This window comes from Dendrobates tinctorius, unplaced genomic scaffold (assembly GCF_039654945.1).
Source record: "Dendrobates tinctorius isolate UK_male_01 unplaced genomic scaffold, ASM3965494v1 ptg000162l, whole genome shotgun sequence".
Classification (NCBI taxonomy): Eukaryota; Metazoa; Chordata; class Amphibia; order Anura; family Dendrobatidae; genus Dendrobates; species Dendrobates tinctorius.
In genome coordinates, this window is record NW_027361829.1 from 71,053,078 (window position 1) to 71,068,630 (window position 15,553).

The 15,553-nt window shown below is 44.1% G+C and overlaps 1 protein-coding gene across 3 annotated transcripts in view; it reads right to left on the reverse strand.

Annotated features, from left to right (window-relative positions):
- The window catches only part of ULK4 (unc-51 like kinase 4), a 1,062,038-nt gene that overhangs the window by 1,026,743 nt on the left and 19,742 nt on the right, over nucleotides 1-15,553 (reverse strand). For all 3 annotated transcript variants that reach the window (XM_073550092.1, XM_073550091.1, XM_073550093.1), the window contains exons 5-7: nucleotides 2,963-3,125; nucleotides 1,612-1,713; nucleotides 752-829 (exon numbers count right to left, since the gene is read on the reverse strand). In XM_073550092.1, the coding sequence (XP_073406193.1) occupies nucleotides 752-829; nucleotides 1,612-1,713; nucleotides 2,963-3,125 (343 nt within the window). The remainder of the gene's footprint in view (nucleotides 1-751; nucleotides 830-1,611; nucleotides 1,714-2,962; nucleotides 3,126-15,553) is intronic.

The following is a 15,553-nucleotide window of genomic DNA, read 5'->3' on the forward strand; positions in this document are numbered from 1 at the left end:
GTGCAGGGCGAGCTAGGGATTTGAGGTATCCAGCTCGTCGCCAGGTGCGGAACCTGCGTAGGGATCGTCAGGAGTGTAGGGACACTGACTCAGGGGAGTGCAGGAGGTCTCCACATCCCCGTTTCCTATTGCAGGGCCCTCCATTGTAATGGTTTCCCCGGTGTTTCCCTTAACTCTGTTTAAATTCGCCCTGCTGGAGGCGGTGTATCCAGGTTCACGGGTGTTATAGAAATTCGCCCTGCTGGAGGCGGTGTATCCAGTCACACGTGACATTACAATATTTTTGTGTGTGGTTTTTTTTTTCCATTAGTGGGTTAGTAATGGGGATATCTGATAGACACCTTTCCATTACTAACACCAAGGCTTGATGCCAGATGTGATTTTTGACAATTCACAGCTGTCATAAACCCCAACTACCATTACTCCAATTGCCACAGCACCAGGTAATCAGGAAGAGTCAGGCAAAGCGTCACAATTTGCACATCTAATGCGATGCGCCAATTCTGGGGCGGCTGCAGGCTGGTATTTTTAGGCTGGGAAGGGCCTAATAACCAGGAAGTGTCCCAGCCTATTAATATAAGTGCCCAGCTGTCTGCTTTACCTTAGCGCTGGTTACCAAAAATAAATGGTGACCCTCCCCCACGTTGTTTTTTTTTTCATTTATGTATTAGGGTAAACACACTTTAGTCCACTAAGGCTTTTCACTATAAATGAGAAGACTAACCAAATAAAATAATCTGGAACACTGTACCTTGTGGTGGACTAAACTCCTCATTTACAATTTTCTCTATTAATTCGGAGAAGCTTTCAGAGAAAAATGGGGGTCGCCCTGCAATAAAATTAATAGACATTAAAATGTTAGAACACAAAGAGGTAATGTTTTGAAACGTTGGTTAAGACAGTGGCAAAAGCGGTCCTAAACTTAAATAAAAGCCAGGTAAAGATATAATCTATAGAAGGCCGGGGTCACACTTGCAAGAAACTCGCACGAGTCTCACATCTCAATACCCGGCACTGCTGCTGGCACTCGGACTGGAGTGTGCGGCTGTATGCATTTCTATGCATTTGAGTGCTCCAATCCCGAGTGCAGTGGCGGGAATTAAGATGCGAGACTTGTGAGAGTTTCTCGCAAGTGTGACCCCGGCCGTGGGCTAACATCTGTTATAGAAATAAATGAGCGTCAGGCATATCTGGTTCCACCATGGCCGATCCCTTGTATGTTCGCGCGTTGTGTGGCAGTGGCTTACGTCTTATTCCCTTCTCTGTATTCTCATTTTTCCCTGACCAACTTGCTGTTCTCTTTCGCCCTGTGAAATGTACGCTACTTCATCAGTTAAGGTGACAGCTTGAAGATCGCTGCCTAGACCGGTAACTAGGCTTTTATTGACGGAGCACATATCAGTAGATAGGAACGACCGCTGTATGAGAGGGAGATGTGAATTATAATTGAGGGGGGGATTATTATTACACGTGTTTCCAGCATTTGGACTAATGTTTCTACTCGCTACAATAAATGAAAGGTATAATATATCATAAAATGTACATAAATGCCTATTCAGCACTCACATATAAAATATCAAAGAGAAACAAAATTGCGTTTCATAAACTTACCAGCGAACATTTCATAAAAGATACATCCTAAAGACCACAGATCACTCGATATGGAGAAATCTGCTCCCTTAATTATTTCTGGAGCAGCATACACTGGAGATCCTAAAAATGGAAACCTAATGCATTACATACACTACAGTGAACAATACAGAGAACAGAGCTAGAATAAAATTCCCTTTTAGGTGAAGCTCACACTAGTGTCTGGTGCGTGTGCCAGATCGCTAGGCCGAAGCAGGCGCCACCTGTCACTATAGTGTATGTATAGACCCACAGACTTACTATCGAGCCCATATACCGCTTTGTACATGGAGATCATACGGGTATTTATATGCAATAATGATATTCACTATATGATATAATAAAAAAATATTTTATGATATGAGAGCTTTTCTTTGGTTTACATGTTCTTCTATGGACAAAGACACATTTGAGCATTTAGCCTAGTTGAATTATTATTGTTTCTTTTTTGGTGTAATAAATTCGCACATGGAGCACAGTGTGACCTTCTTAAACATTTATTTAATATGTTAAAAGGTTTATCTGGCATTATTGAAAAACTAGCAGAAAAGTGGCACAAAATAATAAAATAAGCATTACTTACCTATACATTGCCACGTCATACCTCAGCAATGACATTGCTTTTATCATTCATGATATCTATACAGCCAATCACGGACCTCAGCGGTCATGTGGCATATTAGCCAGTGTGACCGCTGACTCCAATGACTAGCTGCAGCAGTCAGATGACTGACAGGCGTGAAGTCATCAGTAATGGAGACCACCACAATAGTGGGGTATAGAACACTTAGGCCAGAGTCACGCTAGCGAATGAATCGGACGAATGCAATGCGATAAAAAAAAAAAAAAAAAATCACATTGCATTCGTCCCAATGTTATTCTATGGTGCTGCTCCCATCATGCGTTTTTTTATCGGATCTGTTCCTCAGACCGAGACAATCGCAGCATGCTACGATTGTCACCGATTTTCGTATCGGATTCGCCAATGCAAGTCTATGGATGCGATTAAAAAACGCATTGAAAACGCACCACACGTGACTTGCGATTAAATCGCACAACTTCTCCAGGTCTACAGGATAGGGCATCAGGCATTGGCATTGGATGTCAATTTGATGCTTAGATGCGAATAAAATCGGTTCATCGCCGGAAAATGGGATGACAGACGGATATCTGGACAAGAAATCTTTGTGCGATTTCGTACCGTAAAAATGGGACCGATTTTTTAATCGTTGTGTGTGACTCCAGCCTTAGATTCATTCAATATATTGTACAAATTCCTAGCCTTAGATTGATGGAATTTAAGGGGCTTGTAAAACCTAGGCCATTTATTTACCTTTAATGCGGTTCCTTAGGTTTCGCCGCGGTGTAGATTCCCCACTATCACCTGAATTTTCTTCTGATCCAACCAGCGCAAAAAATTCTTCGAGGTTTTCACCATCTGCCTTTGAGAAGCTAAAGTTGGTTAGCTTTAAAGTGCCAGGTCCATCCAGCAAAATCTTAAAAGAGAAAAAAAAAATCCCACAAATAATTATAATATACATATATTATAATAATATACATATTACCATATAATAATATACATATATATTACTAGATGGAGGCCTGATGCTATCGCATCGGGAGGGAGGTAATGTCACGATGGGGGCAGGCTTTGCAGCATTGAGAATCTGCCCCCCATGTGCTCACCCGCCTATCCACTCTCTTTCCCCATGGCCTTTGCTGCCTTCCTTTCATTGTCATTGGCGTACTTTTTAGGAAGAGCCATGTTGGTGTTGATATTTGATTTTTAAAGGGGTTTTCCCACGAACGAAAGTTCATTTTAAAAATTGTCTGACCGCGTCCATAACTTACCACAGCTCCTGGGCAGGGGAGGAAGCAAAAGACAATACTGACATTACAGCAGGGGATCGCAGAGGATACATTTTGTGAGGTAAAATATTGTTTAAAAACAGTTAGTCAAATATTTTTCCTCACAAAATGAATCCTCTTTGATCCCCTGCTGTAATGTCAGTATTGTCTTTTGCTTTCTCCCCTGCCCAGGAGATGTGGTATGCTCTGTACACAGTCAGACACAGACAATTTTTAATATCAACTTTCGTTCCTGGGAAAACCCCTTTACTGTGACCGGCTTCCTCTGCCTGCAGACACGTCGCGCATCTGCCGCCGGGATCAGCCGAATGATTCACTGTGCCTGCGCGGAATTCGCGCAGGCGCAGTAAATAAGACCGCCGGTCACATTAAAACTGCGCATGTGCTCCTCCTGTACAAAGTTGGAGGTGGTCAGTGAATCATTCGGCTGATCCCGGCAGCGGCGTGTTCGCGACGGTGTTCCGCACAAGAGTCTTTGTACGGCGTATACTAAGTGTGTGTGTTGCGTACGGCATATACAGTGTGTGTGTGAGTGTGGTGCGTACGGCGTGTACTGTGTGTTGCGTACGGCATATAGTGTGTGTGTGTGTGTGTTGCGATGGTGTTCCGCTGGTGGTACCGCGGAAGAGGCTGGTACCACCAGCAGTTTCCACAATGAGGCACCCATCACTTGGGTGTCCCAATATGGCAGTCGGTGAACTTCCACCGCTTGGAATTCTGGGATCCGGAGACATCTGGACAGAACAGGATGTGAAGACTTTGCAAGGTACTGCATATACTCGTGTATAAGCAGAGTTTTTCAGCCCCTTTTTTGGGCTGAAAAAGACCCTCTCGGCTTATACACGAGCCATACACCTGAAAGCCAGCAAGGGAGGGGGAGCAGGAGACATGATACTCACTCTCCTGGCGTCTGCATTTCCGGCTCTGCTACATCTCAGTCCCGGTGTCTGTATCTCACTTCCTGTCTTCTTCCTGTGCAGTCACATGGTACCGCTCATTAAATTCATGAATATGGACGTGTCTCCACTCTCATAGGGGTAGAGTCGCATATTAATGACTTTAATGAGCGGTACCATGTGACCACAAAGGAAGAAGACAGGAAGGGAGATACAGACGTCAGGACTGAGATGTAGCAGAGCCTGATATACAGACGCCAGGAGGGTGAGTAGTACTGGGGGAGGGTGGGCCAGCCATGCCATAAGGAGAGGTGAGTATGTCATTTTTTTTTAAATCGCAGCAGTAGCACTATTATATGGGGCATATATGGAGCATGTTATGGGCCACCAATAACCTTTGTGCAGCACTATATGGGGCATATATATTAATATGGAGCATGTTATGGGCCACCAATAACCTTTGTGCAGCATTATATGGGGCATATATATTAATATGGAGCATGTTATGGGCCACCATTAACCTTTGTGCAGCATTATACGGGGCATATATTAATTAATTATATATTTCCCACCCTTGGCTTATACTCGAGTCAATAAGTTTTCCCAGTTTTTTGTGGCAAAATTGGGGGGGTCGGCTTATACACGAGTATATACGGTAAGTATATATTAAGATAATAATATACATATACATATATATATATATATATATATATATATATTTTCTTCTTTTAGCTTTTATTGTCGAATATAAAAAATAATATCATTCATTATATATTATAATATATAATAGACAATGAAAGCAAAAAGTGACCTGCAGGCCTGGGAAGAACTGTGGGTGTATTACAAATAATGAACTCTCCCTATGAGGCTTTTAGAAAGTCTGATTGGCTTATCACATAAAATCATCACGCAAGCTTTCAGCACAGTATTATACAGTATTACAGTCATGTCACATCAGGCCAACATACTAACCCTGCCAGAACAGTGTTTGCACTGGGATTGCTCATACACTTCAGAGGAACTGACTACCAAATATTACACCCCTGTACTGTGGATTTATAAGCAGCACAGTAACATTAAAGAGAAAGTCAGATTTATATGTGATGGAAATTTCAGTGCGGCATCCTAGAAATGTCACAAACCAAAGTCCAATAAGGGTGTTGTATGCATCCTGAATATACTGCCTATAGGGCTCTATGGGCCCCTGCAAGGAAAATACAATTGTGGCATATGTACATGCATGCTGTATTGAGGGCACCTCACTGAGCCATACAGAGAGCACTATGGGTTCCCAAATGGTCATACTCACATCTGGGCTCTGAGTAGATGAAGCCCAAGGATAAGGCCGGGGTCACACTAGAGAGGAATACGGACGAGTGAGAGGCGTTAAAAGCACGCATTACACACGGAAAAATGATTCTCTATGGGGCAGCTCCCAATAGTGTAATTCTCGTCCGTATTCTATGGTCCATGCCAATCGCAGCATGCTGCGATTGTCAGCGTACTGCGCCTGTAGTACGCCTATGCAAGTCTATGGGTGCGCAAAAAATACGGATTACACACGGACCACACGTGTGACTTGCAAGAAATACGCAGGCCTTTTGGTAGGTGACAGGAAACGGGCCAATCCATCATCAGGAAGCTTAGACATGCTAATTAGCTCAAAAAGCGCTCCAGACATCCAGGAAGTACGCCTCATTGGAGTACATCAGCGTCATGGCGCCATATTTCCTCAATGTGGAGATGCTTATTGTACTAGTGCAGGAGCGCCCGGAAATCTGGGACCAACGTGATGCCCATTATGCCAATCGAGCAAGAAAGGAGGCGTCATGGAGGCGCATATGTCGCCAGATGTTCCACGATTTTGCTGATCGGCCACGTGAGGAGCAGCAGCAACTGAGTAAGTACAACCCAAAAACCGTTTAAAATTACCTCACATCAAAAAAGGCATTTAGAATCAGCCACCCCCCCCCCCTTCCTGTGCTTGGACTTTTTGCCTCATGAGGCGGGTAGATTTTTATGTGACCCATGGTTTTACACTGCCATAATTTGGCCCAGGCCACAAGCTCCTCATCCTCCTAGCCAACCAAGTTATTAAGTGTAGTTACTTGATACCTGAACTATTGTGACCCTGTGTATCTGGCCTGGATGCCCCAATTATATATGCCACCCTGGGTAGAAAGCACACCACCCTAGAAGGCCACATGCCTAGGCTACTGGTAGCAAATTTGACCTAGCAAATATGTGAAAATGACAATATTTCCTGTCACAATGCAGTAGAAGATGTGATGAGACGCTGGTGCAGCATCCGCGACCAATACAGGTGGGAACGTCAGCAGCGGTCCAGGAGTGGTGATGCGGGCCACATAAAGAGGAAATATATCTATTATGACCGCCTCTCCTTCCTCGCTCCAATTCTCGATCTGAGACCGTAAGTAAATACCTCACACCACATTACACAGATACTTTACAGGGTCAAAAAAATGGATTTATTTTTGGCTCTGTTCTATTTCATAACAGAACTCAGTCTGACCTTACAGAGAGAGAAACTGGCTCAGATACCGAGCCCATCATAGATCCTGGGTCTGTAGGGGAAGAGGTTGCTGGCCCATCATCTCCCCCTCCAAGAAGCATGGGTGAAGATTCCTCTCAGAAAAACCCAGTGCCTGCACCACATACCCCACCACCAGGACCACATCCACAAGCAGGACCGTCTGCTGCTGCACCATCAGCCATACAGGAGGAGCAGGGCAACATCAGCAGCAGCCCAACTGCCCAGATCCGGGGCTCCCCACAGCCTGCTGGACCATCCCGGCGAGGAAGAAGAAGGCGCCAGATCCCTGCCCAAGATACTCATACCAATGTTGACAGAGGGGTACTGAACTATCTGGCTAGAGTATATAATGATGATGGCGAGGAGGCATACTCACGCAGCCTGGCCCTTTATCTTCGTGCCCTTTCCCGTGAGGTGAGGCTACGTATTCGAGGATGTTTTCAAATCCTGCTTGATGCAAGCACACACCCCAATACCCCATAGGAGTTATTTGAATATCTGGAGAGGTGGCAGCTTTCCCCCAGGAATCTGATACGCCTTAGACTCCCCACACACATGCTTGCTCAAGCAGGCTCTGAGGATCCTCAAATACGTGGGCCTACACCTCACCCCCTTCCTCCCCCTACCCAACCTTTCCTACAGCAGCCACATATGTCTGGCTCTAGCCAACCTCACCAATATGGCCACTTGTTGCCACCCAGTGTTGAAGGCTGGTCCCAACCTGGTTGGGGACGACATGGCTATTTTGGTGGGTATGAGACACGGGCCTACCAGCCCCAACAAGAGGTCCCTCTCCAGTATTACTCTGGCCAGTACCAACCACAATCCCAGGAGTCAGTACACTACCCACATCATGGGCAACAGTATGCCCCCACACAGGGCGATGGCCAAGTTGGGCAAAGTAGCCAGCAGCAAACACATTCTGGTCTTCCGCCTTCTCCCCCGACCTACCAAAATTTATGTTGCCATTTTGGTATTGGCTAATGGCTTTGTGGTTGTTTTATTTGTCAGAAAATGTTATTTGTTCCCAATTTTCACATCTGCACAAAGGCCAATTTGGCTCATTGCCACATTGATCATACGACAATAATATGTTTTTCTAAAAAAAACAAATAAGGCAAAAGTAAACATTTGTCTACTATATTTTACGTCTCTGTCTCAATTCTAAAAAAAAAGGTGTCAGCATACTAACATACGCTTACCAATGCAATTAGAGAGTCATAGAATCATAAGGGGTTTAAATATATATATTTAGACACACATAAACCAAAAAATTATAACATAGACACAGCATGCTCTTGCCAAGAAGTTTCACCCTCAGGTGACAAAATAATTTTTGAAAATATAACCAGTACTTTGAGCCCAGAAAGCGGTCTACGTTGAGGGTTGATAGGTGGTCTCGCCCTACGCACAACACCAACAGAGGAGGAACAATCATGTATCCTGGTGAAGTTATGAAGAACGACACAGGCTTTAAATTATTTCATTTATATTTTGTTCACTCAGCTGAATGGCAGACTGGAGTACCCGCCATTTGGCACAAAGGAACACTCCACCAGCCGCCGAGCACGTGATAGGCGCAAGTTAAAAATTCTGCGCCGATGGTCCAGGTTGCGCCGGGGATATGGCCTCATGACAGTGTGCGTTAACTGAAACGCCTCATCTGCCACAAGGACATAAAGGACTGATTCTTGAGTGGAGCCTGGTAGCTGGCATGGTGGTGGTAGATCCAACTGGTTGGTGCGTAGCCGCCGAGCCATTATGGAAGTATTGAAGACTCTAGAATCTCCCGTCCTTCCATAGGCCCCAATGTCAACAATTATAAACTTGTATTGAGGGTTGGCCAGAGCCAACAATACAACAGAAAAGTATTGTTTATAATTGAAGAATTGGGAGCCAGAGTTCGGCGGCTTACGCACCCGGATATGTTTGCCATCAAGGGCCCCAATACAATTAGGAAACTGGCATTCCTCCTCAAAGTCCCTTGATATCCTCAACCAGTCTTCCATCCTGGGCTCGGGCATGATGAGTTGATGTAGTCTTGACCATATTTCACTACATGTCAACCTGACTATGCCAGAAATGGTAGATCTTCCAATGAGAAACTCATGGTGGAGGGCGGCATAAGACAGGCCAGTGGACAGGGAGCTGAAGAACAACAGAAATGGAACATTTTAGAATGCACAAATTAACAAAACACCAGGTACATACATACAAAACTTTTTATTGATTCATATCTACTAACACACATATATTTGGTCGCACAATGACTACGTGATATTCAGGACATATTACACATAACATTCTGGTCTATCAGTTTATATATATCTGGAATAAGATGAGGGCATTAAACTTAGTCCAAAAATAAAAAAAATACATACTTTGGGCAACACATCATGAACATAAAGAATGTGGTTGTGCAGTACATACCGTAATGTGAGTAGAAGATGGACCAACATGCGTCTCCTCCTCCGCGGATCCACTATCACTGGGTATGGTTGACCAAAGCGGCCTGACAAAAGCCAGTTGAAGAGAACCTGCTCAGTTGTGTTGAAAGTCAGACCCTTTGCCATGTTGCACATACAACACCAACACACCTAGTGAAGGCAAGGTCACAAATGGACAGAATGGAGGCAGCCACCTGTTCCTGAGGCAATAAATAGGGTGCAGGCTAATGATTTAAATAGTTTGCAGGCCTCAAAACCGTTAAATGTCCATTTTGCAAGCCTGCAAGAAAATCTCGCCATATGGATGCCATACGGATTACATACGGATGCTGACATGCGCAAAATACGCGACCACACCTTGCTTACGGATGCCATACGGAGCACTATTTAGGGGTCATTCATCCGTATTACGCATGTAAAATACGGACCATATTTTGCGTCGGTTAGTGTGACCCCGGCCTAAGTCTGAGCAGAATGACTGACTACTGGTGCTAGAATGCCCCATGCCAACTACACAAATAAATGGCCTGCAAATTTCTTAACTCATCATTAGTTCAATGCGCGTGATAGAAAACAGCTAATTAAATCAGTGCAATATTCCCTAAAATCATTCCTCATTAAGAGAAACTAAAACCGATTTTGTGCATGACCTTCCCAGGAGGCCTGCTGTGCAGTACATAAAGGTCTTGTTAGAGCAGACCTCTGGGATAAGCTGCACGTCCGTTCCCATGCACAGTGCCAGTACTGAGAAGAAACTGAAGCTGACTACAGTGAAAACCCTTTGAGACAACAACCTAAACTTGCTTTTAAAAAGTGGTTGTCTGGGAGGGGAGGCAGGAACTGGTCTTCTCAATGACAACAGCCAACATCTATACTATATGGTAGAATTGAAAATTTGGGGGTGGTCTTCTAAAAAGGAATCTGTCACCAGAGTTTTGCTAAGTAATCTGAGAGCACAGTGATATAAGAGCAGAGACTCATATTTCAGCAATGTGTCACTTACTGAGATGTGTTTTGTTGTTTAAATACAATCAGTGTTTTATGAACAGAAGATTATCACTACAGGACAACTGGCCTGGTGCCTCCTAGTACAACCACATCCCCAGCAGTGATTAGTAGCTCTGTCACTATACAAAGTATGCTGAAATCTGCCAATCAGTGGTGTGGGTGCAGGGTTACACACAGCTCAGCATTCCAAGCTCTGATAGAATCAGTTTTCTCTACTGAAGTTTTATTACAGCTGCTGCACCCAGGACACTAAATGACATCACTGGAATCAGGCTGTCTGTCCCATCATCATGCTGCTCTCTGATTACATAGCAAACACCTGCTGACAGATTCCCTTTAAGAAGTTTCATTATATTATCAATTTAATGCTTTACGCTCCATGCTGTCATATCATGGGAATTAAATCATTCCAGCAAAGTAACAAATTGAGAAATCAGCTTATTTCTCCTCTTATAAGACACATCATTCAATAACCCTTGTCTCCTTAACTTGTCATTCACTCTGAAACAGCTCAAATTCGTCTTGGTCAAAGCATGACAGACAGCCCTCACCGTGAAGTGTTACACAGCCTATTCAAACCTTTGTAAAAGTGGAGGAGAAGACGGGAGCATACACAAATACAGAAACACATGGTGATGCAGACTTCTTGCAAGAATATTAACTTATGACAGAGTTGAATGCACAGATACACTGCTCAGAATTATTACATAACATTCTCTATGCCTCTGCAGCTTCTGTGTGCAGCAGATATGGAAAACATTATAGTAGCTTGTCTCCTCCCACCAGCTCAGAGACAATGGCAAACTATAGATCATACATGCTGAGGGGAAAACTAGAGAAAAAAAACAGGATACAGGTCATATAAAGGCCAGAAAAAGTGTTGGGGTATGTGCACACGATGCGGATTTTGCTGCGGATCCCCAAGAAGAGTACAGTACAATGTTATCCAATGGCTTTTAAAAACCGCAGTGCACATGCTGTGGATTTAAATCCGCAGCATGTCAATTATTTCTGCGGATTCCGCTGCGGTTTGACACCTGTTCCATTGTCCAGGTGTCAAAACGCAGGGGGAATCCGCAGGCAAATCCGCAGGTGAACCGCAGGTCATTTTACCTGCAGATTTACCTGCAAATCCGCGCGGAAAAATCTGCAGCTGAATCTGCACTGTGTGCACTCACCCTTAATCCGCAAGTAAACACAAAGGACAGCTTATCATGCATAAAAAGTTACCATAAACTATAGTTAATTAGCCTTTAAAGGTAACCGGTCACCAGAAAAAAACTCTTAACCTGAAGATATGGGGTTAACCCACAGTTAAAAGCGCAGATCTGGGGATTTATTCTGATGGAATATAGGCTGAACTGGATGGAGTAATGTCTTTTTTCGGCCTTGCTAACTATGCTACTGTTTTACTAACTTGCCTGGAGTTTGCAATTAGCTGAATGCTGCGGGGAGATAATGAACTTTATTCCCCTCTGGCAGCATTCGGTTTCAGTCACAGGGGGGGCGCCAATGCTGGTTCAGTCACGGCACAGAGTACACAGTGCAGCGGCTGTAACTGCGTGATCTCGGGTCGGGTGAGGGCTTAATTTTTGCGTGCCGAGCTGACGTTTTTATTGATAGCATTTTGGTGCAGATAGATCTTTTGATCACCCATTATTGCATTTTAATGCAATGTCATGGCGACCAAAAAAAAAAAACCAAAAACTAATTCTGGAGTTTTGAATTTTTTTCTCGCTACGCAATTTAGAGATCGGGTTAATCCTTTTTTTTTTCTTTTAATTGAAAAAATTCTGAATGCAGCGATGCCAAATATGTGTATGTTTGATTTTATTTTTACTGTTTAATTTTGAATGGGGCGAAAGGGAGGTGATTTGAACTTTTATATTTTCTTTTATATATTTAAACATTTTTTTTTACTTTTGGCATGCTTCAATAGTCTCCATAGGAGGCTAGAAGCTGGCACAACGTGATTGGCTCAGCTACATAGAGGCGATGAGCAGATCTCCTCTATGTAGCTGAATTACTGCCTTGCTATGAGCACCAACCACTGGGTGGCGCTCACAGCAATCCGACACTGACAACCATAGAGGTCTCCAGGAGACCTTGGGTTGTCATGCTGACACACCGGTGACCCACGATCACGTGACGTGGGTCACCGGTGTATTTCCAGCCCGATGGTCGGAAACGCCATTTAAATGCTGCTGTCAGAGTTTGACAGTGGCATTTAACTAGTTAATAGCCGCGGGTGGATTGCAATTCCACCCGCGGCTATTGCGGGCACATGTCAGCTGTTCAAAACAGCTGACATGTCCCGGGAAAAATGTGGGCTCACCGCCTGAGCCCACATCAAAGGGAGGGATACCGACATCCGCGTAATAATACATCAGATGTCGGTAAGGTGTTAACCTGCAGAATAACCCCATATGTGCAGGTTAATACCTTTATTCTGGTGACAGGTTCTCTTTAAAAGAGAACGCGTTACGTCTAATAATGCTATTAACGTGCAGGTAAATGGTGTTAGAAAGCTGCCCGGCTGCCATACTGAAAGCGTGGTTCCAGGAAGAAAATTTATTCCTCCTGGTAGCCGCCAGCTTTCGGTCATACAGGCGTGCATGCAGGGGCTGTAGCCACACCTCAAAGCACTGATGCAATGCAGGGCTGGCTGTCAGTCAAAGCGCCGTGACGCTGTGATTGAAGAATGTATCGCACCAACACACTTTTATGACTGAAAGCAGGCAGCTCCTGGAAGGAATAAAGTTTATTTCTCATGCAGAAAATGGAGACTCCGGCTTTATGAACACAGCTTCTTTATTTGTGAGTACAAAGTCCAAGGTAGTGGTTAAAAGGTCATGAATAAGGGTGTAATGTACATGTCCTAACCCTGCTCTGCATGATGTTGTAGTCAATTTATCTGGCCTTTTAACCACTAGCTTGGACTTTGTATTTACCCATAAATAAAGAAGCTTTGTTTGTTCATGAATCCGGGGTATCCAATTTCTGCATTGATGTTACTGAGTCCAGGCAAAGACGTCGCCTGTGCTCCGAACAACAAGAACATCTGATGAGGGTGAGCTGGATTACTTTCCGCCAACACTAACCCCATCAGTACTCACCTCACTTGCACGCAACATAGAACCGGTTGCCAATGGGCCGCAACAGCAGCCCAGCTCCTAAAAATGGCCGCAGGTGTGCTACTACACATCTAACACAAGTCCTGTTAGTGTTTTGTTGAGATGCATAATACAATGTAATACATGAGAAATTATATAATATACACTCACTGGCCACTTTATTAGGTACACCATGCTAGTAAGGGGTTGGACCCCCTTTTGCCTTCAGAACTGCCTCAATTCTTCGTGGCAGAGATTCAACAAGGTGCTGGAAGCATTCCTCAGAGATTTTGGACCATATTGACATGATGGCATCACACAGTTGGCGCAGATTTGTCGGCTGCACATCCCTGATGCGAATCTCCCGTTCCACCACATCCCAAAGATGCTCTATTGGATTGAGATCTGGTGACTGAGGAGGCCATTTGAGTACAGTGAACTCATTGTCATGTTCAAGAAACCAATCTGAGATGATTCGAGCTTTATGACATGGCGCATTATCCTGCTGAAAGTAGCCATCAGATGTTGGGTACATTGTGGTCATAAAGGGATGGACATGGTCAGCAACAATACTCAGGTAGGCTGTGGCGTTGCAACGATGCTCAATTGGTACCAAGGGGCCCAAAGAGTGCCCAGAAAAAATTCCCCACACCATGAGACCACCACCACCAGCCTGAACCGTTGATACAAGGCAGGATGGATCCATGCTTTCATGTTGTTTATGCCAAATTCTGACCCTACCATCCGAATGTCGCAGCAGAAATCGAGACTCATCAGACCAGGCAACGTTTTTCCAATCTTCTACTGTCCAATTTCGATGAGCTTGTGCAAATTGTAGCCTCAGTTTCCTGTTCTTAGCTGAGAGGAGTGGTACCCGGTGTGGTCTTCTGCTGCTGTAGCCCATCTGCCTCAAAGTTCGACGCACTGTGCGTTCAGAGATGCTCTTCTGCCTACCTTGGTTGTAACGGGTGGCAATTTGAGTCACTGTTGCCTTTCTATCAGCTCGAACCAGTCTGCCCATTCTCCTCTGACCTCTGGCATCAACAAGGCATTTCCGGCCACAGAACTGCCGCTCACTGGATTTTTTTTCTTTTTCGGACCATTCTCTGTAAACCCTAGAGATGGTTGTGCGTGAAAATCCCAGTAGATCAGCAGTTTCTGAAATACTCAGACCAGCCCTTCTGGCACCAACAATCATGCCACGTTCAAAGGCACTCAAATCACCTTTCTTCCCCATACTGATGCTCGGTTTGAACTGCAGGAGATTGTCTTGACCATGTCTACATGCCTAAATGCACTGAGTTGCCGCCATGTGATTGGCTGATTAGAAATTAAGTCTTAACACACAGTTGGACAGGTGTACCTAATAAAGTGGCCAGTGAGTGTATATATATATATATATATATATATATATATATATACATATACACACACACACACACACATTGTATCTAGGCCCAACGCATGTGCAGGCACAGACAGAATAATAGTATCTGGATCCTTTGCAGGTCCAATAACTCATTATAGCTAAATGAAAGGGTGTCGCTCAAAAGTACAATTAGTCTCACAAAAATACAGCCCTCATAAGGCTGTGCCACGAGAAAAAAAAAAATTTGTTGGTCATGGGAGGGTGAGGAGAAAAAAAAAATAAAGATGAAAAAATGCCCAAACTATACCATTCAAACAAAATCCGTCACACAAACAGCAAATTGTTATGCAGCAACCAGAAAAATTGAAGAAGTCTCCTCCCATCAAAATTTTTGTCCTGGAGAAGCAGCTGGGTCAGGAGAAGAAAAGGGGAATGATAAATGCAGGGACAAGAGACTTTTGCTATATAATATGATGACTGCAATACATTAAGAGTATAAAGACTTTGATGGGAGGAGGCATACTTCTTTAAGAAGTTATGGATCTTGGAAGTAAGGTATGAAAATAGCAAAAACATTTATACAATTTTGCTGCATCCAAAAGGACAAATAGGCTGCATTGACCGATCACAACATGTTGATTACCAATCTGCCGGATAGGATATCACTG